The sequence below is a fragment of the Osmerus eperlanus genome, chromosome 23 (genome assembly GCF_963692335.1).
Source record: "Osmerus eperlanus chromosome 23, fOsmEpe2.1, whole genome shotgun sequence".
Classification (NCBI taxonomy): Eukaryota; Metazoa; Chordata; class Actinopteri; order Osmeriformes; family Osmeridae; genus Osmerus; species Osmerus eperlanus.
In genome coordinates this window covers 1615615-1642164 of record NC_085040.1, presented here as the reverse complement: position 1 = coordinate 1642164, position 26550 = coordinate 1615615, and the positions used below count along the sequence as shown (strand labels likewise).

The 26550-nt window shown below is 43.8% G+C and overlaps 3 protein-coding genes across 5 annotated transcripts; 2 read left to right on the top strand and 1 right to left on the bottom strand.

The window, feature by feature from the left end:
* Positions 1–612: 612 nt before the first annotated feature.
* Positions 613–8283, top strand: LOC134010089 (basement membrane-specific heparan sulfate proteoglycan core protein-like). Its single transcript, XM_062449957.1, has 12 exons — positions 613–724; positions 941–976; positions 1238–1407; positions 3357–3540; positions 3699–3983; positions 5868–6143; positions 6355–6624; positions 6810–6977; positions 7334–7612; positions 7707–7952; positions 8154–8170; positions 8278–8283. The coding sequence occupies exons 1-12, from the start codon at positions 694–696 to the stop codon at positions 8281–8283; spliced, it is 1968 nt and encodes a 655-aa protein (XP_062305941.1). The 5' UTR covers positions 613–693.
* Positions 8284–14911: 6628 nt separating this feature from the next.
* On the top strand, positions 14912–23192 carry LOC134009594 (SLAM family member 5-like). Its single transcript, XM_062449144.1, has 7 exons — positions 14912–15069; positions 20502–20822; positions 21057–21326; positions 21473–21565; positions 22066–22133; positions 22344–22421; positions 22639–23192. Exons 1-7 carry the CDS (start codon positions 15000–15002, stop codon positions 22708–22710), a joined length of 972 nt encoding a protein of 323 aa, XP_062305128.1. The 5' UTR covers positions 14912–14999; the 3' UTR covers positions 22711–23192.
* Positions 23193–23271: 79 nt separating this feature from the next.
* On the bottom strand, positions 23272–26447 carry si:cabz01074946.1 (SLAM family member 9). 3 transcript variants are annotated; one of them, XM_062449149.1, is made up of 6 exons: positions 26354–26447; positions 25098–25418; positions 24223–24492; positions 23951–24070; positions 23776–23818; positions 23272–23674 (listed from the first exon to the last, which is right to left on the bottom strand). In XM_062449149.1, the coding sequence occupies exons 1-6, from the start codon at positions 26400–26402 to the stop codon at positions 23635–23637; spliced, it is 843 nt and encodes a 280-aa protein (XP_062305133.1). In that variant the 5' UTR covers positions 26403–26447; the 3' UTR covers positions 23272–23634. The 3 variants fall into 3 exon arrangements, with proteins under 3 accessions (XP_062305133.1, XP_062305131.1, XP_062305132.1); XM_062449147.1 differs by having other exon boundaries at positions 23780–23818; XM_062449148.1 differs by having other exon boundaries at positions 23780–23818; positions 25098–25409; positions 26354–26440.
* Between the last annotated feature and the right edge of the window lie 103 nt (positions 26448–26550).

Here is a 26550-nt window from a genome sequence, read left to right as displayed (position 1 = left end):
GGGGACCTCATTACCTGACAACAGGAAGTACACACACACAAACACAACAAACACATGTGTAAGGGGTCATTACAGTAACAAATACTGGGCACATTTTGAAGGGCAGTTTTTTGTCACGTGAGGATGACACACCTACAAATAAACATTTATGCTGAAAGAGACGCAGATAGAATCACATCCTGACACATTGTTTAAGTTGATTGAGAAATATTGAAAAGTTGAAACATGGTTTTTGGAAAGATGTTTCTGCATTCATCCCATGTCTGTGTTGTCACACTTCTGAGTTCTCTTTACCTACAGTTTTACTGTAAAGACGAAGGAACTGCAGAGTTGGCCAACTTGATTTAAGAACTTAAAATGTATTATTGCATTTATTTTCATGAAGTCATATTGTAGCCTCGAAGGTTCTATCTTTTCTCTTTTCTATCTTCCTCTCTCCATTCTCTGTTCATCTCTCTCTCTCTCTCTCTCTCTCTCTCTCTCTCTCTCTCTCTCTCTCTCTCTCTCTCTCTCTCTCTCTCTCTCTCTCTCTCTCTCTCTCTCTCTCTCTCTCTTACCCTCCCCCTCCCCGTTCTCTCCTTCTGTATTTCTAGCAGCAGAGAAGTGTGCTGCCTCAGTTTGTAGGAAGTGGAAGTGTTCTGATCAGAATAAACTTTGTGGTTCAGAGACTCTCAGACTGGATAGCAGGAGAGGATGGGGCTCACCTCACCTTGTGTGCTGCTCTGTGAGTACCCACATTCTACTCTGTTATTATGTACTCAACATGTGTGTGTAGACACACGGGGCATGTCTGTGTGTGTATCTATGTTTGTATGCATGTCTGTATGTACGTGTGTGCGTGTGATTTATGTGTGTGTTGAAGGGGGGTTCATTCATTATTACGTTGATTTTAAAACATGTATTTGACCTAATGAGATGCTTCTCTCTGACTTGGTTGTAGTGCTGAGTGCTCTCCTCATCTCTGGAAACACTCAAGGTTGGTTGAAACACAGTAAAGTGCCGTACAGTACGATACTGGATCACACCAATAGTTAACTTCCTGTGATGCGTCTAGTACAGTTTCTCATCATACAGTATAACATGTACAATGCAATACTATACTGTATGTTGTCTAATGATGGACATTATATAACTATGAATTGATGGTCAGGACATTGGTGGAGATCGTCTGTACACAGTCTGACAAGTCGTGATGGAGTGATAGGGTGACAGAGCAGTGTTGTGTGAGTTTGTGTAGAGAGACCGAAGGCTGTGGTGACCCTGCATCCTGACCTGCAGCAGATATTTACAGGAGAGAGACTTACTCTCAGCTGTCAGATACAGGGAGGAGAAAACAACACTGAATGGTGGTACTTTTTTAAGAGGGATGATGTAGACATTGACAGTTCAGGGTCTGAACTCAAGATATAATCTGTTGAGGAGTCCCACAGAGGCTCATACACCTGTGTTGGTAAAGACACAAGTAATGAGAAGTATTCTGACTGGAATGATAAAGTGATGCTGACTGTAACAGGTATGTCAGCTCACCTTCCTCAGATCAGTTAATTGAGGTTTTATATCACTTCATACAGGCTACATTAAAGGGAGGCAACGTTTAAAAATATTTTAAAAAGGGTTTTGAGAGAAACCTTCATTAATATTACTGTAGGAGCCATTTGGGTTCATGTTTTAATCTTGTTTGGGACACTATATGGCGCTCCACCTTAATTGGGCTCACACAATATAGGTGTGAACATTCATGCAGGTGTCAGGTGTTGCTTGACGGAGGGAGAGCGCATATAGCTTTCTGACCGCTTCATTTGTATTACCAAAGGTCTGTTACATGTAAATTAGATGCAAGTTTGGATGTATGGACATGCTTATGAATTGGATCTTACCGTGAGAAATAAATATTTGCATAACCAAGAACGAGAACGCAAGGTTGGAACGTTATTTTACATCTAACAAGCGCGTCAATCAAGTGCTTAGTCAGCAATCCCTCTGGGCTTTAAGTGTAGACTTAGCCCATACAATTACATAGATTATTTTGTAGCTCAGTACCTGAGCTTTACAGGGCAATCTCTTTTCCAGGGCTAAACACATTGGGTCATTAACACAGTCACTAAGGTGTTCAGTAGAGTGTGACCAGGTCTGGAGCTACAGGGGTACCAAGCTAGCAGGAGGAGGAGGTGATCCAGTCTGCTAGAAACAGTCTATCTGAAGACAACCTGACTGACTCTGGATATTCACTGAGAAGTGTTTGTAACAGAACCAGTAACTAACAGATACACCTACTGTTACTGTCATGTGTCTTGTGTGTCCACAGCTCTGCCCACAGCAACAGTGAACATCCTCTCTCCTCCTGCTCCTTACTATCCTGGAGACACAGTCACTCTGCAGTGTGACATGTCACAGTATGAAGACTGGAGCTACATCTGGTTCATAAATGACCAGCAGTATAACGGTTGTACCAGGAAAAAATGCCCCACGACCCTGCCTTATTACAATGTTCAATACAGCTGTAGGGGGAGGAGTGGTCGACCCTGGGATTCACAGCATAGTGCTATCTTATCTATAACTGTTACAGGTGGGTTAACTAGACTACTGACAGCAGAACACATCAGCTACTAGATCTTTGATCTCCCTGTCAGACACATTCATGTGTCTGACAGTCTTCATGTGTGTGTGTAATATTCATATAAATTGTTTGTGTTTTTTCATGAGATATCCAGATTTTCAAGAGTCAGCAAATTACAATATCCTCTGAATATGTCACTCTTGAGGGAATCCATCCTGGCTTGTAGGAGCATCAAGGGGTTACCAACGTTAGCTTCCTCCATTGTCGGTGTAGCAGAGTGCTGTGTTTTACGGCCGGCCCTCGTGGAGTCTTGCTTTGGCTTAGACATAGTGTACGGTCAAAAAAACAAAACTAGACACCTAGACAGTTTCCCAAGTTCGTCTAAAATTGTTTCGGATTGATTTTGTGGAAAACAGTACAATAAAAGGTGTATTTAAGTCACATGATCTCAGAGCTGTAAGGGGACACGTCTACTCCCTTCTGTGCTCCACAGCGCCCCCCGATTTACAATATCTTTATGTTAATGGTGAGTTATGGGAGTTGTTAAAAGTAAAGATCAGACTGTGATCATATTTTGTATGCAAGATCATCATTTGAGAACTGAACCAGGCAAACTTAATATCTTGACATTTACTGGAATATTCAATATTTATAACTGAACCTGTATTCTAACAGCTACTGTTACTGTCATGTGTCTTGTGTGTCCACAGCTCTGCCCACAGCAACAGTGAAGATCCTCTCTCCTCCTGCTCCTCACTATCCTGGAGACACAGTCACTCTGCAGTGTGACATATCACAGTATGAAGACTGGACCTACTACTTCTGGTTGATAAATAATCAAGACTATAAAGATTGTACCAGTAAAACCTGCTCCATCAAACTGGTTCGTCACGGTTTCCAGTACAGCTGTGCAGGGAGGAGGAGGAGGAGTGGTCGACCCCTGGATTCACAGCATAGTGCTACCTTATCTATACCTGTTACAGGTGGGTTAACTAGACTACTGACAGCAGAACACATCAGCTACTAGATCTTTGATCTCCCTGTCAGACACATTCACATTGTCAATATCTGGACATCATGGAACTGTATTACTTTATATGGTATGCATCATTTTTCTTTAATTCATCTCTGTTGTCCTCAGCCCTCCCTAAAGCTACTCTGACTGTGACTCCAAACCCTGTCTACCACGGAGAGACAGTCTCTCTGAAGTGTTCAGTGGAGTCTGGTCCTGCCTGGAGCTACAGGTGGTACAAAGACGGAACAGAGATCAGAGTGGAGCAGTCTGGTAGACACAGCATATATGGAAACTCCCTCACCATCAGTAAAGTACAATCATCTGATCGTCGTCAATACTGGTGTAGAGGAGAGATACCGTCCAGATACATATCCACAGTACAGAGTGATTCCATCAGTATGACAGTGAAAGGTAATTTTTGTTTGTGGTGGTGTGTACAGGGGCGGACTGGCCATCGGGGATACCGGGGGAATCCCCGGTGGCCGACGGGGTTTGGATGGTAATTTATTTGTAATCATCCAAAATAATGTTAAGTGTATGGGTATTTTTCCAAGTAGGCCACTGACTGGTCGATATGTGCGATGCATTGAGTGGGCAACGCACCGTGTACTGAGTGGGCAACGCGCCGTGTACTGAGTGGGCCGGTCTGACAGTAACTCCCGGATCACTTTTTTCCCCCAGTCCGTCCCTGGGTGTGTCTGTGTGTTAGTATGTGTGTATGTGTGTGTGTGTGTGTGTATGTGTGTGTGTGTGTAATATTCATATACATTTTTGTGTTTTTTCATGAGATATCCAGATTTTCAAGAGTCAGCAAATTACAATATCCTCTGAATATGTCACTCTTGAGGGAATCCATCCTGGCTTGTAGGAGCATCAAGGGGTTACCAACGTTAGCTTCCTCCATTGTCGGTGTAGCAGAGTGCTGTGTTTTACGGCTTGCCCTCGTGGAGTCTTGCTTTGGCTTAGACATAGTGAACGGTCAAAAAACGAAAAAAGACACCTAGAAAGTTTTCCAAGTTTGTCTAAAATTGTTTCGGATTGATTTTGTAGAAAACAGTACAATAAAAGGTGTATTTAAGTCACATGATCTCAGAGCTGTAAGGGGACACGTCTACTCCCTTCTGTGCTCCACAGCGCTCCCGATTTACAATATCTTTATGTTAATGGTGAGTTATGGGAGTTGTTAAAAGTAAAGATCAGACTGTGATCATATTTTGTATGCAAGATCATCATTTGAGAACTGAACCAGGCAAACTTAATATCTTGACATTTACTGGAATATTCAATATTTATAACTGAACCAGTATTCTAACAGCTACTGTTACTGTCATGTGTCTTGTGTGTCCACAGCTCTGCCCACAGCAACAGTGAACATCCTCTCTCCTCCTGCTCCTCACTATCCTGGAGACACAGTCACTCTGCAGTGTGACATATCAGAGAATGAAGACTGGAGCTACATCTGGTTCATAAATGACCAGCAGTTTAACAGTTGTACCAGGAAAAAATGCCCCACGACCCTGCCTTATTACAATGTTCAATACAGCTGTGAGGGGAGGAGGAGTGGTCGACCCCTGGATTCACAGCATAGTGCTACCTTATCTATACCTGTTACAGGTGGGTTAACTAGACTACTGACAGCAGAACACATCAGCTACTAGATCTTTGATCTCCCTGTCAGACACATTCACATTGTCAATATCTGGACATCATGGAACTGTATTACTTTATATGGTATGCATCATTTTTCTTTAATTCATCTCTGTTGTCCTCAGCCCTCCCTAAAGCTACTCTGACTGTGACTACAAACCCTGTCTACCACGGAGAGACAGTCTCTCTGAAGTGTTCAGTGGAGTCTGGTCCTGCCTGGAGCTACAGGTGGTTCACAGACAGAACTGAGATCACAGTCGAGCAGTCTGGTAGACACAGGATATCTGGAGACTCCCTCACCATCAGTAAAGTAGAATCATCTGATCAAGATCAATACTGGTGTAGAGGAGAGCTACAGCCCAGATCCATATCCACAGTACAGAGTGATTCCATCAGTATCACAGTGAAAGGTAATTTTTGTTTGTGGTGGTGTGTCTGTGTGTGTGTGTGTGTGTGTGTATGTGTGTGAATGTATGTATGTGTGTAATTTTCATGAACATTGTTAGTATTTTGTCATGAGATATCCAGATTTTCTTACTGTAGATGGTGAAGGGAAGCATGTCCTTGATGTTTTTCATCAAGATTTTGATGAAATAAAACCACAACTTCATTTTCAGAAATATCATAATGTTTCATCAATTTATACAGATTATGTGCCAACGGCCACACTTCAGTCGGACCAGACAGACATCTATACAGGTGACAGAGTGACTCTGACCTGCGCTGTGGAAGGTTCCTCTGGGTGGACGTTTTACTGGTACAGACACACCACAGACTCTGACCCTGTGACCTCTTCTTATTGGTCACCCTACTCTTTCACCCCTGGAAGTGTGTCAGAGGGGGGTCAGTTCTGGTGCAGAGGGGGGAGGGGAGACCCAGTCTTTTACACCCAGTACAGCAGCCCAGTCCATATTAATGTTACAGGTGAGTCTAATACAGTTTCTCATCATATAGTGTAATATGTAAAATGTGACACTATATGTTGTCTAATAACGGACATCATATAATTGTAAGAAATGGTGGTATTCATTTATTTGAATTGTATTTTATGAATCTCTAATTGACAGTATGGTGATAATAATAAATAATGACTTTTGTCTGTAATGCTGTGTGATCTTGTTGTGTGTTTCAACAGCGAGGCCCTATGCTGTTGTGACTCTGAAGCCCAACTGGAGTCAGATATTCAAAGGGGAGAGTGTCACCCTCAGGTGTGACATACAGGGGACAGAGTACACAGACTGGAAGTATGAATGGAGGAGACCTGGAGACTCCACCCCAGGATGGACAGAAAAGGAATACAAGATCATCAGGGCTGAGGAGTCTCACAGTGGTGAATACAGGTGTATAGGTCAACATGGACCAGACCAATCAGAGTGGAGTTCTGCTGTCAAACTGGAAGTTAAAGGTAAGTCAGGTACTATAACGTTCATACTGTATCAGTTGAGTATATTCTGACTAAAGAGATGGTTAAACTCTGACACAAATGTAGGTAAATACGTTTAGTCAGGTTTCAATGATGATGATTAACACTTTAAACAAACATAATTTGCCACGTTGATTTTCAAATGTATTTCCATCTTGTCATCCCAGATGGTCTCCAGCCTGTCCTGAGAGTGTCTCCCTCGTGGATGAATCCTGGAGACTCAGTGACTCTGAGCTGTGAGGTTGGAGACTCATCTACAGGCTGGAGCTTCTTCTTCTACAGAGCTGCTCCCTCTCTACCAGACCAGCCCTACTCTGTAGAGCTCCTCTCTGACCGTGAGCAGACTACAGGGAACTCCTCCACTCTGCAGCTAGCTGCTCCCTCTCACACAGCAGGATATATGTGTAGAGCTGGGAGAGGAGAGACAGTCTACTACTCTGACTACAGTAATCCACATTTTCACTGGTCTGGAGGTAATGCTGCTGTGCTGTAATGTGTGTTTGTTTGTGTGTGTTTGGGTATCTGACCATCTGTCTGACTCACTGGAGCGCTGTATTCGATTCTCAAATGGATTCTCTATTTTTTTCTCTGTCTGTCTGTCTGTCTCTCTCTCTCTCTCTCTCTCTCTCTCTCTCTCTCTCTCTCTCTCTCTCTCTCTCTCTCTCTCTCTCTCTGTCTCTCTCTCCATCAGAACCGCATTCCTCAGTGTCTTTCAGTGTAAGCACCAACAGATCTCAGCACCTCGTGTCTGATTGTGTCTCTCTGAGCTGTGAGCTGAAGGGGAACTCTACTGGATGGACACTGAGGAGGTACACAGGCAGTGAGCTGTATACTGTGTGCTCCTCTGTCAAGGGATCAACTACAGGATACACCTGCATCATCAGGTCCTTAAACGTAGGGCACAGTGGAGTGTTCTGGTGTGAGTCTGGCTCAGGAGAGTACAGTAACGCTGTCAACATCACAGTACATGGTGCGTTCATGATACCTGATTGTCTAAATAGTGTTCAATTGGGACATTTTTATGAGCATGACTTTAAACTCCATTGAAACCTCCTGATTTCCAGTTGGCCCTGTGATCCTGGAGAGTCCTGTTCACCCTGTCACTGAGGGAGACTCTGTGACTCTGCGCTGCAGACACAAGACTCCTCCATCAAGCCCCAAGGTAGACTTCTACAAAGATGGTAACCTGATCAGGAATGAGACCACAGGAGAGATGGCCATCCCTGCAGTATCCCAGTCAGACGAAGGCCTCTACAAGTGTACATACTCTGACAGGGAAGAATCCCCACAGAGCTGGCTGCTGGTGAGAGGTGAGTTGGCGGTTTTTGAGGGAATCTGTTTGAAAGTCTGTCATTTCTAAGTCAGGTTGTTCCAACAGCAAACACATTCAAGTATAATGTTTCTGTACGTCTCTCCAGCATTAGTGAGGGATTGTGTTTGTCTCTCCAGCATTAATGAGGTGTTGTGTTTGTCTCTCCAACATTAATGAGGTGTTGTGTTTGTCTCTCCAGCATTAATGAGGTGTTGTGTATGTCTCTCCAGCATTAATGAGGTGTTGTGTTTGTCTCTCCAGCATTAATGAGGTGTTGTGTATGTCTCTCCAGCATTAATGAGGTGTTGTGTTTGTCTCTCCAGCATTAATGAGGTGTTGTGTTTGTCTCTCCAGCATTAATGAGGTGTTGTGTTTGTCTCTCCAACATTAATGAGGTGTTGTGTATGTCTCTCCAGCATTAATGAGGTGTTGTGTTTGTCTCTCCAGCATTAATGAGGTGTTGTGTATGTCTCTCCAGCATTAATGAGGTGTTGTGTTTGTCTCTCCAGCATTAATGAGGTGTTGTGTATGTCTCTCCAGGTGCTGTTCTCTCCTCTTCAGGATTGTTGGTGGGACTGGTTGTGACTGGTGTTTTACTGTTTCTCCTCATACTGCTGTTACTAGGCTGGCGAAAGTTCAAAGGTGAGAACGTTGATAAAACGTCTTCCTCCTCTTCCTGGTCCAGTGATTAAATACACAACCTCATTTTAACCCCATCAATATCATTTAGAAAGACTGTAATTGAAGCATTGTATATGTTTTGTGTTGCAGGTGCTCAGTCTAGTGGGGCATCTATGTGAGTAAACCACCCATCTCTCTCAACCATCACAGCTGACAGAGAGATTACATTTGTAGACTAAACTTTGTACCCAACATAGTTGTGTCACTAAGTTAGACATTAAGACTCAAAAGAAAAGAAACCAGGGCAGCATAATATCTATAGGGATGTTTTTTATAGTCTGCATTATAATGTGATGTTGGTGGTAATCCTCATCTCTTATACTAATCATTTTGTTTATAGATCCTCCCAGTCACAGAGCACCAATCTTGTCTTAGATGGGGTCCAGATATCCAAGAACCAAGCTCCCGGTGGAAACACCCCTCTGCAGCATGGGCAAGGTCAGTGTTAGCCAATCACATTCTCTCTACACGCCATGCAGAATACAGTGTTTTAGATTCCACAAAAAAAACAATTATCATTCAAGAATAGATTTTCCTTGATGTGTATCTCTAACTCTCTCCCTACCGACCAGCAGATGGCTTCGACAACATATTACACACTTGTAACAACATAAAACACAACCTAAACACAACACACACAAGTCTATCAATGTGAGATATAATCAGTATGATGATGTGATACCTAGTAGATGGTCTAGTCCTACTGGTACCTCACTGCCAGGACAGTATGATGATGTGATACCTAGTAGATGGTCTAGTCCTACTGGTACCTCACTGCCAGGACAGTATGATGATGTGATACCTAGTAGATGGTCTAGTCCTACTGGTACCTCACTGCCAGGACAGTATGATGATGTGATACCTAGTAGATGGTCTCGTTCTACTGGTACCACACTGAGTGGACTCCTCCAGTAACAATCCTGTCACAAAGCGTCATTTATGTGTATCATGAGTATAATGTACTTATCCTGTCCTAGTTTCACAGCAGAGTCACTGTGGTCTGTGTGTGCTGTTCATGCTCAAGGTGTGGAGGCTGGACCAAGTGACGTGACCTACGCCCAGATTGAGCTCAAAAAGATGAAAAAACCCAAGTTTCATACAGGTGCTAGTATCACTGTTAACAAGCCGTCTAATATAGTTTGCCAATGATCTACCTTTTAAGCATCACATACACCTGATGGTCTATAGTGTATGTATAACGCGTAGCTTCTTGTTAAAAATGAAAGTTTGTTTTTTACATGTTTATGTTGCTCTTTAGGAAAGCAAGCAGAATCAGAGGAAGACACCATTTATTCCAAGGTGGCCACAGGGCCTCCCTCTGGTAAGGCTGTCCTCCATTTTCTCAACAGAAGGCAGAAACGGAAGGACATGAAGAAATCCTGTGTTTTTGCAATGTCATTTTCACTGCCATACACAGAACGTGGAAATAGTGATGTCATATCCTCCGATCGTAGTGGCGTTAGATGCAAGTGTCTCGGTATGCTGCAGTTTGTTGGACATAATTATATCACCATGGAGACCTGATACACAATAGACAAGCAAAGTGTAGAAATATAATGCAAACACCACTTTATCAAGCACATATCAAAGACAAGTCTAGAGTAGTTTTCCCAGCTCCAGAGCACCAATCAGAGCCCCGCAACCAGTCTTTTAGCCAATAATATTGTGGCCCATGGTTGACAGTGAGTGTTTTGTTTCCTGTGTTGGTCTGTAGGTGGCGCTGGACCAAGTGACCTGACCTACGCCCAGATTGATCTCAAAAAGATGAAAAAACCCAAGAGAAAGACAGGTGATTGTAATCAGCTGTTTCATACTGGTGCTAGTATCACTGTTAACAAGCCATCTAATACAGTTTGCCAATGATCTACCTTTTAAGCATCACATACACCTGATGGTCTATAGTGTATGTATAACACGTAGCTTCTTGTTTAAAATGACAGTTTGTTTTTTACATGTTTATGTTGCTCTTTAGGAAAGCAAGCAGAATCAGAGGAAGACACCATTTATTCCAAGGTGGCCACAGGTTCTTCCTCTGGTAAGGCTGTCCTCCATTTTCTCAACAGAAGGCAGAAACGGAAGGACATGAAGAAATCCTGTGCGTTTACGCAATGTCATTTTCACTTCCATACACAGAACGTGGAAATAGTGATGTCATATCCTCCGGTCGCCACAGTGGTTTTTCTGAGTAGTGGAGTTAGATGCAAGTGTCTCGGTATGCTGCAGTTTGTCGGACATAATTATATCACCATGGAGACGTGATACACAATAGACAAGCAAAGTGTAGAAATATAATGCAAACACCACTTTATCAAGCACATATCAAAGACCAGTCTAGAGTAGTTGTCCCAGCTCCAGAGCGCCAATCACAGCCCCGCAACCAGTCTTTTAGCCAATCATATCGTGGCCCATGGCTGACAGTGAATGTTTTGTTTCCTGTGTTGGTCTGTAGGTGGCGCTGGAGCAGATGACGTGACCTATGCCCAGGTTGACTTAAAGGGCAAGAAAGCCAAGAAATCAGGTGATTACCCCTCAGTTCTCTCCTTTACAACCCTCTCATCCCTGACAGTGAGAGTTGTGAATGGGTGAATAAAGTGAGTGAATGAATGAGAGAGAGATGATGAGAGAGATAAACACCTACCCTATCACAACTTAGGGAGGTAACGGAGAAGATTCATATACTGTGAAAAACAAAGACTACTACTATTATATTATTTTAACCGTCTATAACAAATATATTCTTGTTAATCAGCTCTCTGTCCTCCAGACATGTTGACCACCAGGGAGCCGGATGCTGTCTACTCTGCAGTGAGGACAGGGTGAGGGGTCCTCCCTGGATGCTGTCTACTCTGCAGTGAGGACAGGGTGAGGGGTCCTCCCTGGATGCTGTCTACTCTGCAGTGAGGACAGGGTGAAGGGTCCTCCCTGGATGCTGTCTACTCTGCAGTGAGGACAGGGTGAAGGGTCCTCCCTGGATGCTGTCTACTCTGCAGTGAGGACAGGGTGAAGGGTCCTCCCTGGATGCTGTCTACTCTGCAGTGAGGACAGGGTGAAGGGTCCTCCCTGGATGCTGTCTACTCTGCAGTGAGGACAGGGTGAGGGGTCCTCCCTGGATGCTGTCTACTCTGCAGTGAGGACAGGGTGAAGGGTCCTCCCTGGATGCTGTCTACTCTGCAGTGAGGACAGGGTGAGGGGTCGTCCCTGGATGCTGTCTACTCTGCAGTGAGGACAGGGTGAGGGGTCCTCCCTGGATGCTGTCTACTCTGCAGTGAGGACAGGGTGAGGGGTCCTCCCTGGATGCTGTCTACTCTGCAGTGAGGACAGGGTGAAGGGTCCTCCCTGGATGCTGTCTACTCTGCAGTGAGGACAGGGTGAAGGGTCCTCCTTGGGACCTGGAGCTGAGCTAATGATCTGAGTCTGATCTGAGTCATTGTTGACAGTCTGTTTACTGGCGTTTTGTTGTCATGACTGTGTACGTGTCTGTGTTGAGGTAGGTTTTTTACACACAAAGACAGAAGACAGGTACATATTCATGAACCGAGACATCAGGAAATGCACTCACGTATACACATATAACACACAGACACACACACATGCGCAGACAGGCACACACACACACACACACACACACACACACACACACACACACAGACACACACACATACACAAACAGACACATACACAGCTGTTTGATGTGAATAATAGCTTAGCCACCTGTGTGATGCAGCTGCTTAGTGTAATGTTTAGTAATTTGGAGGATTTTATGCAACTCAATTAATTGAAAGTGTCTTTATCCTATAGGTGTCTTTATTTTTATGCAGCATTTTAAAACATGTTTTATACATAGTTAGTCGATTATTTCTGGATATGTGTTGATAGACTATTCTTGATGTGTGCTTTTTTACTTCCCATTTTAATGTATTAATAAAACCTTTATTGACCCTTCTTCAAAGTGTCTGTTTGAATAATTGTTTTACGAATTGTTTTTTAACTTCCATGATCAGCTGTATTGAATCTAGTTTAACAGTGACTGTGTCCATTGCTGAAGTTTTACTATAACTATTACAGTAGGCACACCTAGCTGTGATCTAGTGGGAGAATCATATCATCAATGAAAAAGGTACTATTTATGTACCCATAAATACTGTATGTATTGCTACCGAACGACTGATATCTATAATATTGCTCTTTGTCAGCTAATCTGATCAACTGGACAGTCTCACTAGTACAGTATAAACGGCTGATGACTACTCCCTCAGTTGATGTCTACGATGATGGTCTATGAAATCACAGGCCGCTTAGATGAACCTGAAAATAGACCTTGTCTGACCCACTGTTACTCCCAGATGGGTCTGCAGTCCTGCTGTGAGCAATGTCTTGTTTCTGTTCTGCCCCGTCATCACTTCTATCTGAAAATGGTTGCCTTCCAGAGCCTTTCTGTGTCATAGGCCTCTCCCTATTCACTCACTTCTCCTTTTTCAACAAACTCCTTGTGCCATAGTTGTTGTAAATTGAATTTACGTGCATACTGACTAGTAGTGGTTACAATGATAAGATATGGAAAGGTTCTACAAACTGTTACTTTGGTAAAAAAATAAAATAAAAAATGTTTGGAGATAAGAAAATGTATCAAGTGGAAATCTTGAGCTGATGAATCTTGACATGTTCCATCTTACATCTACAGCTCGGCTCGTCTAGTGTTAGGGACAGCGTCTCACAGACACTAAAAGGGGTCACTGGCAGTTGTTTACTTCAATATTTTCACCCTAAGAAGTTTTTTTCAAGGAAGAAGAAAGAACGTACCACTCGACTATGTCATAGGTGCTGTTTGCTCTGTGGTTCCAGTATTGCTGGGGGTTGACACGACAACGCGTGGGTCGCTTTTGTTTTCGGGTCGGACCACAAACAGACTGTTGTGAGGAAAAAATAGCCTAGCGTTTAATGGTCATGGAAACCGAGTGTCTCTTTCATCCTGTGTCTGGTCTAGGTGGAGGCTGTTCTGAGGGGGCCCAGGGTGTGTCTGGTCTAGGTGGAGGCTGTTCTGAGGGGGCCCAGGGTGTGTCTGGTCTAGGTGGAGGCTGTTCTGAGGGGGCCCAGGATGTGTCTGGTCTAGGTGGAGGCTGTTCTGAGGGGGCCCAGGGTGTGGGGGGTCTAGGTGGAGGCTGTTCTGAGGGGGCCCAGGATGTGTCTGGTCTAGGTGGAGGCTGTTCTGAGGGGGCCCAGGGTGTGGGGGGTCTAGGTGGAGGCTGTTCTGAGGGGGCCCAGGGTGTGGGGGGGTCTAGGTGGAGGCTGTTCTGAGGGGGCCCAGGGTGTGTCTGGTCTAGGTGGAGGCTGTTCTGAGGGGGCCCAGGGTGTGTCTGGTCTAGGTGGAGGCTGTTCTGAGGGGGCCCAGGATGTGGGGGGTCTAGGTGGAGGCTGTTCTGAGGGGGCCCAGGGTGTGGGGGGTCTAGGTGGAGGCTGTTCTGTGGAGGCCCAGGGTGTGCGTGGTCTAGGTTACTGACTCTGACGCGAGGGGGGTTTCTATGACTGGACCACAACCTTTGACTTCATGAGAAACAGCGTAGAACAGGAAGAGGCGGTGCCCTCTGAAACAGGGGGGGGGGGGGTATGGTAGTCTGAAAGCTCCACTTCCTGGTCCTGGTGTCTCCTTGGTTACGTACTAACTCATTTGTAGCCGTCTGCAACATTTACCGTTCATGGAAGCGTTTGCCGTGTGCACGAGGACTGAGAGTATGAGAACCAGCGTTCACAGGTGTGCACATGCATGAACACACAGACATGCACATGCATGAACACACAGACATGCACATGCATACACATGTAAACACGCACCGGCACAGCTACACACACAGATACAAACACACACACAGATACAAACACACGCACAAACATGCACTCACACATAGATGCAAACACACACACACACAGATGTGAACACACACACAGAGATATGAATATTCACACACAGATGCAAATACACACAAACAGATACGGGGGGGGGTGGGGGTGACAGAAACACGCACTCACAAATAGATGCGAACACACACACACACAAATGTGAACACACACTCAGACATATAAACATTCACACACAGACGCAAATACACACAAACAGATACGAGGGGGGGTGGGGTGGGGGTGGGGTGTGAAGCATTCCACTTCCCATAAGCAGATCGTGTCACACAGGGAGCCACTGACACCACCTCCTCACACTGTTGAACTGTGCAGCACGCCGTCTGAGGAAGTCTGCCCCACCCCCTGCCCTCTCTCTCTCTCTCTCTCTCTCTCTCTCTCTCTCTCTCTCTCTGTCTTAACAGACAGGATGAGCAGTCTTTTGGAGGAAACAGAATAGTCAAACCTCACAGACATGGTCTCTGGAGAGCGCCTGCTCTTCCTCTCCGCTCCCGGGGGAGTGCTCTCCCTCCTCTTCCTCCACGGTAAGAGACCAGCGTCGTCACGTCAACACCTTGATGTCTTAGCGTCTCTGCCTGGCGTGCGCTTGGCACGGCGCCAGGGCACCACATCGTTCCACTTTACTGTAGGACGCCGCTGTAGCGGGGTTTGCTCGTTTAAGATTAGCAATACTTAATTTATAATAAAGTATGTAGTTCTTGGGGCACCACCTCTTATTGTTAAAGGGATAGAGGAAACCTTATTGAATAATATTTAAATAATAGCCTTCGTAATAATCAGTCTAATCTTAAAGAATGAATTCGTTCTAAGAGTAGAGCCAATCGTAACATCAGTGAACACGCACGTCAAAATATCTTTACAATGAATTTATTCAAGTAAGGTAAACAGATCTTATGAAAAGTTGGATTATGGGTTTGATATGAGAGATTGGTTTCAATGAACAGAATGAAATGGTCTAACTTAAAGAAAGGCAGAAATTGTACAGTCAGTGATTACATCCTTACAAATCATAAACAGAGCTCACGCCAATGCCATGTCGAGGAGGAAAGAGCGTTAGCCATAGTTACGTTTGATCAGGGGTTGATCAATGATGTTGAGGGCGGTTTGCGCCAAAGGTCCATTTGAAGAATCTGAAGTCACAGCGCGGCTGCGCTGGGTCATGTGACTGAGTCTGCGGGATCTCAGTGAAGTCGCATTTGGAATTGCGTTTTTGGTTCTCCTGTTGAAACGTCCCGATAGTGACGCGTTCACTATGAAGTTGAATCTCAGGAGAAGCTTGGCGACGTCCTTTGGAACGCCAATCCTGATGGCGTTCATGCCATGGTCGGTTTCGCTGGAGTCAGAGATTGATGGTCATCTTAGGGCTTTATACAGTTCGAGGGAGGACCCGTCTGGGGTCAGATGTGGATTGGGGGAAGCTGGGTTCTCAACTCCCCCCTCCTTCCTTCACACCTACCAAAGGTGTGATCTGATCTTTGGCTGGTTCATTCGATGGTTCAAATATTGTTCTGGACATCTTGGTACAGTTACAAAATATAGTTGAATGATTGTTTTATTATGATAGCTTCGTGTAGATACCAAGAATGACGTGGTTATCTTTCAGGAAGAAGGAGTTGTTACTAGAATCAAGATTTCAGTGAACACAACATTAAAACAAAGTAACAAACATAACACAAATATCCCTCTCATAATTCTCCACCTTGTACTCTTGTGGTAAAGGTGAAGTCTCAAGCACTTTCCTCAAAAGTTCTGATCAAGGTATGTTCTTTGTTCAAATCGCCGCCGAAACGGATAGCAAATGGTCGCTGGAGACGTGTTGTCTAAATCAGGCCCTTTGAAGCTTGCAAGCTAGCAGGAGGGCTGATTAGGTAGATTGGGGAGGCCCCCCCCCCCATTCTATGGTTCCTTTGCATCGGCGTTTGGTGGGTAATCAGCATACTGAGGGTGTCACAAGGGCTGATTCTGATGTGATTGAATCACTCTTCAGGTGTGGCAAGATGTTGGCTCCGTGTGGTCTTGTGGACCTCACTACATCCCCCCGGATGTCAACTTTCATAGACCGTCGTCGATGAAACTGTTGACATGAAGACAAGAGAAGAAAGACCACAGCAGCGTAACAGCATGTCACCCCCCCTCCCCAGACATTGGCATGGCTATGAGTGATTAAGCTATGACATGACATAGGAAAAAGGTTGAGAGGAAATTATTGAAACAAAAAGAGGCACTTGAAGTGGCTTACAATGGCCGTAGCAATTGAAGCTTTGTGACTAGGGGTCTAGATGAGGGAAAAGTTGTCGGCTTTCCAATCTTTTTAAATCAAACTAGTTTCAATAAACTCATTTAGGTTATGGTTACAATTGACTGCCAAAGACGTATACAAATAACAAATAAAGGTACAAGGTAATTATAGTACATACTTTACACAATTATAGTTACTAAGTAGCTTCTTGAAGTCAACGTAACTAAACCACATTGATGAACTGCATCTAATAATGTAACTTTAGTTTGGCAACCACTGTTATTTTAAAACACAGTTAGCTGTGGGAATAGTCAATGCTTTTTTCGACAAGCTATCGTGGCGGCATAATAGGTTACGTGTAGAAACTGCATTGTTTAGTTGCTTCTAAACAAAAGTCCTTCAGGACTAAGCACTACTGTCTGTTTCCCTGAACTAGACATGTGCACCAACGTATTAGTTGGTTGGTTAATTCACTTAACCAAATAGCTACACTATTTAAAATAGAGGCTATAATAAAGGCTCTTATGCTACTTTCCGTGAAGAGCTGGCCGAGGCAGATTACAACGTAAATGTCGGGGCAGCGGTGTTTCTGAGCACGCGCGTACCTCCGGTCAAACCTAGCCGCTTCCTTTGAGCTAGCTGGTCCCACACACACACTAGCAGCTATTTCACGAAAAACAATTGAATACGCACACAGCCACTGTAGCCCAGGCACAGTAGTATTAAATACATGGTGCTACATACAGTTAGAGCTCGCTCTATTTTAACAGTTCGTTTCACAAAAGTTACGATTGCTCATTTCAATCTATCTTAGCCTCACACGGGGCGCCATTATGTAGCGGGGTTTGCTCGTTTAAGATTAGCAATACTTAATTTATAATAAAGTATGTAGTTCTTGGGGCACCACCTCTTATTGTTAAAGGGATAGAGGAAACCTTATTGAATAATATTTAAATAATAGCCTTCGTAATAATCAGTCTAATCTTAAAGAATGAATTCGTTCTAAGAGTAGAGCCAATCGTAACATCAGTGAACACGCACGTCAAAATATCTTTACAATGAATTTATTCAAGTAAGGTAAACAGATCTTATGAAAAGTTGGATTATGGGTTTGATATGAGAGATTGGTTTCAATGAACAGAATGAAATGGTCTAACTTAAAGAAAGGCAGAAATTGTACAGTCAGTGATTACATCCTTACAAATCATAAACAGAGCTCACGCCAATGCCATGTCGAGGAGGAAAGAGCGTTAGCCATAGTTACGTTTGATCAGGGGTTGATCAATGATGTTGAGGGCGGTTTGCGCCAAAGGTCCATTTGAAGAATCTGAAGTCACAGCGCGGCTGCGCTGGGTCATGTGACTGAGTCTGCGGGATCTCAGTGAAGTCGCATTTGGAATTGCGTTTTTGGTTCTCCTGTTGAAACGTCCCGATAGTGACGCGTTCACTATGAAGTTGAATCTCAGGAGAAGCTTGGCGACGTCCTTTGGAACGCCAATCCTGATGGCGTTCATGCCATGGTCGGTTTCGCTGGAGTCAGAGATTGATGGTCATCTTAGGGCTTTATACAGTTCGAGGGAGGACCCGTCTGGGGTCAGATGTGGATTGGGGGAAGCTGGGTTCTCAACTCCCCCCTCCTTCCTTCACACCTACCAAAGGTGTGATCTGATCTTTGGCTGGTTCATTCGATGGTTCAAATATTGTTCTGGACATCTTGGTACAGTTACAAAATATAGTTGAATGATTGTTTTATTATGATAGCTTCGTGTAGATACCAAGAATGACGTGGTTATCTTTCAGGAAGAAGGAGTTGTTACTAGAATCAAGATTTCAGTGAACACAACATTAAAACAAAGTAACAAACATAACACAAATATCCCTCTCATAATTCTCCACCTTGTACTCTTGTGGTAAAGGTGAAGTCTCAAGCACTTTCCTCAAAAGTTCTGATCAAGGTATGTTCTTTGTTCAAATCGCCGCCGAAACGGATAGCAAATGGTCGCTGGAGACGTGTTGTCTAAATCAGGCCCTTTGAAGCTTGCAAGCTAGCAGGAGGGCTGATTAGGTAGATTGGGGAGGCCCCCCCCCCCATTCTATGGTTCCTTTGCATCGGCGTTTGGTGGGTAATCAGCATACTGAGGGTGTCACAAGGGCTGATTCTGATGTGATTGAATCACTCTTCAGGTGTGGCAAGATGTTGGCTCCGTGTGGTCTTGTGGACCTCACTACACCGCTCCAGATCGCCTTGTTCCTGTCTTAGGTCTTTGAATTGGAGGTTTATAGGGACGCTAACCCTGGTCTAACCTAGTCTAACCTGGTCTAACCTAGTCTAACCTGGTCTAACCTAGTCTAACCTGGTCTAACCTGGTCTAACCTAGTCTTACACGTCTCCTATGATAGCATAAATACTAATCCTGTCTGATCTTGCTGAGCTGCACTGTTGAGCAATGGATGTTGTAGAGTTAGTACTTGTTCAGGATATTCTCTGTGGTTTAAGGAAGCAAGAAAACCCACAACTAACTGCCAGAGCCTGTTTGCTCACTGCTCTCTCCCAAACGCACCAGCATGGCTTTTAATTCATGAGTGGACATTTCCTCCTCTGCTGTATTGTATCCCAGTGTTCGAGAAGGTGAAAGGGGAAGAAAGAGAGGGAGAGGGGAGGAAGAAAGGAGGGGAGAGGATGGGGAGATGAGGGAGAGGGGAAGGAGAGAGGAGAAAGAGAGAGGAGGGGGGAGGAGGGAGAGAAGAGAAAGAGAGAGGAGGGGGGAGAGGAGGGGGAGGAGGGAGAGAGGAGGGGGGAGAGGAGAGGGAGAGAGGAGGGGGGAGGAAGGGGAGATGAGGGAGAGGGGAAGGAGAGAGGAGAAAGAGAGAGGAGGGGGGAGAGGAGGGGGGAGAGGAGAGGGAGAGAGGAGGGGAAGTGCGAGGGGACAGAGAGAGGAGGGAGAGAGAAGATAGGAGGTAGGGAGAGAGGAGGGGGAGGGACGGAGAGTGGAGGGAGAGAGGAGGGGGAGGGTCGTAAATGACACAAATGTCTGTTCGATTCCTTCAAGTTCACTTGTGTTAGTTTGGTTCGATTCCGCTTGGGTTTGTTTCTTTGTGCTGGGGTGTGTTTGTCTGATATCAGTGGATTTGTGTTTTCTGGGGGAGGGGGAGCTGTGCTGAGGGTGTATTGATAAAGATCTGACCACTTCTCTTTCCTGATTCACGGCTGGAGTGTGTGTGTGGTTGTGTGTGTTTGTGGTGGTGTGTGTCTGTGTGTGTAGGTGGGGGGGGAGGGCGGGTTATAATATAAAACCTTCATTGCACATTATGATGATGAATATGATGGTGATGATAGAAGAAGATGAATAACATGAGTAGAACAATGATGGGGATGGAAAAGATTATGATTCAAAATTCTTTTTTTTTTTTACTCCTGTGGACATGTGTGTTTGTGTTTGTGCTTGTGTGTCGAATCATTGTGTCTGTGTGCTGACCATTTGTGCACGTGTCTGTATGTGTGTCTGTGTCTGTGTGTGTGTCTGTGTGTGGACCGTTTGTGTGTGTCTGTGTGTGTGTCTGTGTGTGGACCGTTTGTGTGTGTCTGTGTGTGTGTCTGTGTGTGGACCGTTTGTGTGTGTCTGTGTGTGTGTCTGTGTGTGGACCGTTTGTGTGTGTCTGTGTGCGTGTGATTATGTCTGCATGCGGTGTGTCTCTGTGTGTGTGTGTGTGTTTCAGGTGTGGGGGCACTTGCATCTCAGGTGATCAACAAGACAGAAGGAGAGAGTGTGCTGTTTCAGTTAAACAGCTTTAGGAGAGAAGACCAGTATGAGGTTGTGTGGTGGAATTTTAATGACACAAAAATAGCAGAAAAAAATTATGGGACAGAGCCGGAATATCCAAGTCAGTTGTTTGGAGGAAGACTAGAAATGAACACCGGAAATTTCAGTTTGACAGTGAAGAGCCTAGAACTAAAGGACTCTGGGATATTCAGTGTTGTGTCGGATGTATCCGAGGGAGATCAACCAGGCACACAGGACATCCCTCTTCAAGTCTACAGTAAGATGGCTGCTTCTGATCCATTCAATCCCAGAAGATGATCTGGTGCCTGAGTGTCATTGAATACTGATCCGCCCCTCTCTCTTCTTCTCTCTCTTCTTCTCTCTCTTCTTCTCTGTCTTCTTCTTTCTCCTTTTCCCACTCTCACACTCTCCCTTTTTTCATTCTTGCTCTCCTCTTCTCCATTTCTCTCTCCCTCACTTTTCTCTCCCTCCCCTCCCTCTGGTGGCCCAGAGTCTATAACTGAGGCAAAAATCGACTCCAACTCTACCTGGCAGTCGGAGAGTAGCTCGTGTGACGTCTTGGTGAGCTGCTCTTCTCCAGGACACAGCGATGTGTCCTACACCTGGTGGATAAACAACCAGACCCACCATTCCCCCCAGGTGAAATTCTCCCTACCAGCAGGGCGAGCCACCGTGAGCTGCACCGCCCAGAACCCCGTCAGTCATAAAACCGCATCACAAACAGTGACGTGCATCAAGGAAACTGCGCTGGATTCCACAGGTAGGCTTTGTCAGGAGGACAGGTGTGATCTTACTTTGCGATATTTCATATCCTCAAGATCACGCTAGAAGCTGTTTCATGGTAAGTTGTGAAATACATTTTGGGGATAACCGGGATAAGTGTAACAGGTTGTGTTCTCTGTTCAGAAGGCCAGTATGTCATCATCGGTGTTTCAGCATTTGCTGTCCTTCTCCTCTTCCTTATTGTGGCCTTGGTCTGCTATAAATGCAGAAAAACTGGTAATATTCTCCACTCCGATACACTGGGCTCTACTCTACTGTTTTCTATTGTTTCCCTCACATATGTCTGTGCTCTACAGCACTCTTCACCTTCTCATACATTTACATTTAGTAATTTAGCAGACGCTCTTATCCAGAGTGACTTACAGTAAGTACAGGGACATTCTCCCCAAGGCAAGTAGGGTGAAGTGCCTTGCCCAAGGACACAACGTCATTTTGCACGGCTGGGAATAGAACCAACAACCTTCTGATTAATAGCTCGACTCCCTAACCGCTCAGCCATCTGACCCATCTGAGCTAATACACTCTTCTCGCTCACCCTTTCCTCCCTCTAGTACATTAACATTTAGTCATTTAGCGACTTACAGTAAGTACAGGGACATTCCCCCCGAGGCTAATACGGTGAAATGTGAAGTGACTGTTCTAGACTGCTTATCAACGCGCTCTCGAGGAACACGCGATTCTTGCCTAACATCCCGTTCTTTTTTCAAATGTGACAGAGGCAAACACAGACCTGATAGCAGACACCATATATGCTGACATTACGGACAACATAGGGATGAAAGACGTAAGTCCCAAACGAGCCTATCTTTAGTTAGTAACTGGCGATAATAGTAAAGGTACTGGTATAGTCCAGGGGCGGTACTGGGACTGTGAGGAGGGGGGGCGGGTCTTACACCAACCACAGGGTTGAATACTGTGAAATCTAATTATGTAAACTGTTTTGTATTTAGGTTAATCCTATGTCATAGAGATGGTTCTGTTGTTGTTGTTGCAGAAGCCAGCTAGCAACACCATCAACACTGACTCCATCTACGAAACTGTCAAAGACCATGTTGTAATACCTGCAAACAAGGTGAGAATGTTCTCACCCAAATGCACATTAAAAACTCAACTATTAAACTCCCCAAAACATGTTAATTTAACACAGGGGTGTGCTATATATATGTACACTTAAGTAACATGATCACTCCTGGTAGTAAATGAAAACATTGACATTTCTTGTGAATGGTCACCGTGACGTCACTTCTATGTTGTTCATAAACTTCCCTGTGCTGTGTTGTCTCTCTCAGCCTCTGTCGGTTTACGACACGATCCAGTTCGATCGAACGGCGGCGCCCGACTCCGCCGGGGTGTCTCAGTAGCAGCATGTGCTTTAGCTGTAGCGCCGGTTAAAAAAAAAAAAAAACGGATCTCAGCCGTGACACCTAGCCTACTGAAGACGTGCGTTGTCCTGTTCTGGGTTGCTTTTATGGTTATTTGTGATCCCCAACAAGGAAGTAAATGCTGAATGAACAGTGTGCATTGGGATGGCAGCATCTAGCTCATGTGGATGCTCTTGAGGTTGTCAAGGTAACCTATTTGCTATTATGCTAAGCTAATGCTGTATACATTATTGATACATTAAGCAGTATTATGTCAAATGAATGGATTTTATACTTTACTATTCTTGATGTCATCAGTGAAATTGTTTTTTTATCCAGTGTATATTTTCTTTTTCACGAGGAAGCTAAGATGTAGGCTATTTGTATAGAACAGCTAATAAATAAGATAAAATAAATTACAGACTTGTTATTTCTTTTACCAAAAATAATGTAATGATTATATGAAATCATGTTCCAAATCATAAAATATGTTCCAAATATTCTAATACAATAGGCATTTCAAACTACAGTATATATATTAATAAATGAACAATGTTTTGTAGTCAAGTCAAGTCATTTTTATTTATAGAGCACATTTAAAAACAGCCAATGCCGACCAAAGTGCTGTACAAAATCATCAAATAGGGCAAAACAACAATAAATAAGAACAACAGACAAACAACACAATTACAGTAAGCACGAGTGACCCTAAACTGACTCGAAAGCCAAAGAATAAAAATATGTTTTAAACAACCAAGATTTAACATTAGACAGAAACAATTCACCCCCTCCCCCCTCAACATATCTACCTTGTACTTAAAAAAGTTTAAAACATAATAACAACAAAGTATTTCTTATGGTTCAGGGTGTAGATGTTAGCTTGGTGAAGAGGATTTTCAAGAGTTGCCTAATTTTGAACTGTTTTCAGATTCCTGAATCTTGTAAACAGTTGAATTTCTTATCCCTGAAGAAGAACAGAGAATGAACGATGTTTGTTAGTAATCAAAGCTTGTGGGGTTGTCTAAGAAAAAAATACAAAATAAAAAGGAAATAAAGTTTACATACCTACATTTTTCTTTACAATTATCTACCATCTTTTTCAGTTTTTCTGTAAAAGATGGAAGTGGAAGAAACACACAGCATTTACCAAACTAATGTTAAAGAGAGATAATAGTAATTTTGATAGATAAATCTAAGCTGCAAAGTAATTTTAAATGTATTAATTTCTAGCCGTACTTACCATTAAACTTGTATGCAAAGAGTCCACCAACTATAACTCCAAATACAAATATAAGACAGATAACAAAATCTGAAATACAGGGTTTGTGATATGGGATAGGACGAAAAACGGGCTTGTCTCCTGTAGGAAGATTACAAAAATCAACATTGTAATTATATATATGTCAATTTAATTATAATCAGTCTTTCAAAAAATATATTTTCATTGTAATAGGCTTAATAACGGAAAATAAAATGTTCCGTTGGTTTCAGTCACGCTAGCCTCAGACTTACCCTGACACGTCATTTCTACAACTTTAAACTCCTCGCTGTCGTCGTTGGCCGTGACGCATGTTAGGCGGGATGCGTTTTGTTTGAAGAGTACAAACAGCTCGGTGGAATTGCCGACACTTTTCTGAAAGAAGGCTTCGTTGACCAGTGAAGGTTCAGATTTCCAGGAGATGTTGGTGCCCTGAAATGGGGAGGAGCATCGCAGCGCCATCACACAGGAGCCGTTCTCCATCTTGTTGAACAGGATTGTGATGGTGGGCTTCTCCAGGCGCTCTGCACAACAGGACAGAAATGATGACATTTGTGGAATGAAAAAGATCCGACAACACGACTACTGCAAGGTGGCTGTAGAATCTCAAGGCTGAGTGACTCTTACAAACAGCACATTCAACCTATACATGTGTACCAGTATATTGTGGGTCCCACCATAACTGCTCTTTGGAATGATCTATTAACTGCAGTGACAGCTATCGATCACTAAAACACTTCAGCAAAAAGGGGATTGCGGTTGACAATTTGACTGTCTGAAGTTCATCCATATCAGAGCGGTCCAATCCTGGTCCTCAGGGGCCACTGTCCTGAATGTTTTAGATGTTTCCCTGCTCCAGCACACCTGATTCTAGTGAAGGGTCATTACCAGGCTTCCACAGAGCTTGATAACAATCCATTAATTTGAATCAGGTGTGCTGGAGCAGGGAAACATCTAAAACATTCAGGACAGTGGCACCTGAGGACCAGGGTTGGACAGCCCTGATGTATATAATCCCCTTAAAATAAAGTTATTTCACTCATCTATTCAGATTATACAGTTGGTGTATCCAAGCTAGTCAGAGGCAACAAATCAATTCAGCGAGACCACCGGAATTGTCATCCCTTACGTTTCACCGAGAGTTGAATCTCAATCCTCGGCTGCTTTCCTCCAGTTTTGCTCGTTATCTCTGCTGTGTAGAGCAGGGAGTCCCCCTCCTTCAGATCTCGGATCTCCAGGTCGCCGTTGTCTTTGTTGAGCTTCAGACGACCTTGGAACTGTGGAATGCGATCAACCCTCACCTTTCCGTTACGGAAGGTTGCAATGAAGGTGTTGTTTGTGAAGATGGACCACTCGATGGTGGAGATGGTGGAGGTGTTGGCGCATCCTGGTTTCAAGGTGATAGGCTGTCCCACAAACCCTGACACTTGTCTCGTGTCCACTGCCATGGCTACAAGACAACAACATGTTTACAAACATCAGAACGTCCTCACTGTCTGAAGGCCTAATGTTATTGGGCATGGCTGTCTCGCTATGCCAGCTTAGTTATAAAGTATCTCTTATAATGTTCTACCTATTTTATGAGAAGTATAGCAAGTTGAATTCAATGTACAAGACAGGGTTCAACCATTTAACATCTTCATTGAATGCTTGTTCAGTATTTGTTGTGAAAGCATGCTGCAATTACAGAAAGAGGGGGAAAAAAAATTCAACACGGCCCCTTACTTCCTGTATAGCTTTGACAGTTAAACAGCTTTCACACTTAAAAATAATAATAATTCCACCAAGAATATTGGCAGACAGAACAAAATAGCATTAAATGCTGTTAATAGCATTAAGCTCTGTGAGATGAGATTAAAAAAACATGTTTTTTACAGATGCTTTCACAGACTTTTTAAGTTGTTTCACTTAGGAACTAATATATTTCAACCCAACTTCCTACATAAAACTGCCCACAACAAGGTCTGGATTATTTTTCGAGTAACTAGGTCATGATTTTTGGAAAGAGACATTACTGTTGAATTTATCAAATATATTTTAGGGCAAATTGAGCACCAAAAACCAAGTGCCATCTAGTTCTGTATTACTCGAGAGACGGCAGATATATCCACGGACGATATCTCCAAAAACACGGCAATTTACACCGAAACAGTCTAGTTTGAAAAATAGCACTAAAAATCTGAGGTAAAAAATATATTTTCGATTTTTGGGTGAACTATCCCTTTTTTCACTAAACACGAGCACAGAAGTTTAGGTTTTATGCCTCGTGCTGGTTTACTGTCTACTACTGAATGATACATACTCCCTGATTTTTCACCGATAAAATTGAATCTCTCAAAATACAGTATCTGTGTGTATGTACATATTGTATATAGTCCATCTTACCATGGGAGATCATTAGAAGGTAGATACTAGGTAAAAACAGTAGTTTCATCGTGAGCACGTCCCTAGAGACGCAGTTTAGAGGAACTGTGTCACATACCCTGTCACACGCTTCCGTCTCAGAGGGAGGATGGAACACGAGGTTAAGCTCATGGTTTGACAGCTGCATCACGATTTATCATCAGAAAAGAGACAAATTC

Excerpts from the sequence above, each read along its gene's own strand:
- LOC134010089 (XM_062449957.1), top strand. The coding sequence starts at position 694 with ATGGGGCTCACCTCACCTTGTGTGCTGCTCT. Across the intron at positions 3,541-3,698 it reads CTTATCTATACCTGTTACAG|CCCTCCCTAAAGCTACTCTG; the intron begins GTGGGTTAACTA and ends TGTTGTCCTCAG. Across the intron at positions 6,625-6,809 it reads TGTCAAACTGGAAGTTAAAG|ATGGTCTCCAGCCTGTCCTG; the intron begins GTAAGTCAGGTA and ends TTGTCATCCCAG.
- LOC134009594 (XM_062449144.1), top strand. The coding sequence starts at position 15,000 with ATGGTCTCTGGAGAGCGCCTGCTCTTCCTCTCCGCTCCCGGGGGAGTG. Across the intron at positions 15,070-20,501 it reads CTCCCTCCTCTTCCTCCACG|GTGTGGGGGCACTTGCATCT; the intron begins GTAAGAGACCAG and ends TGTGTGTTTCAG. Across the intron at positions 22,134-22,343 it reads ACAACATAGGGATGAAAGAC|AAGCCAGCTAGCAACACCAT; the intron begins GTAAGTCCCAAA and ends TTGTTGTTGCAG.
- si:cabz01074946.1 (XM_062449147.1), bottom strand. The coding sequence starts at position 26,402 with ATGAAACTACTGTTTTTACCTAGTATCTACCTTCTAATGATCTCCCAT. Across the intron at positions 24,493-25,097 it reads GATTCAACTCTCGGTGAAAC|AGCGCCTGGAGAAGCCCACC; the intron begins GTAAGGGATGAC and ends CCTGTTGTGCAG. Across the intron at positions 23,675-23,779 it reads AGATAATTGTAAAGAAAAAT|GGATAAGAAATTCAACTGTT; the intron begins GTAGGTATGTAA and ends GTTCTTCTTCAG.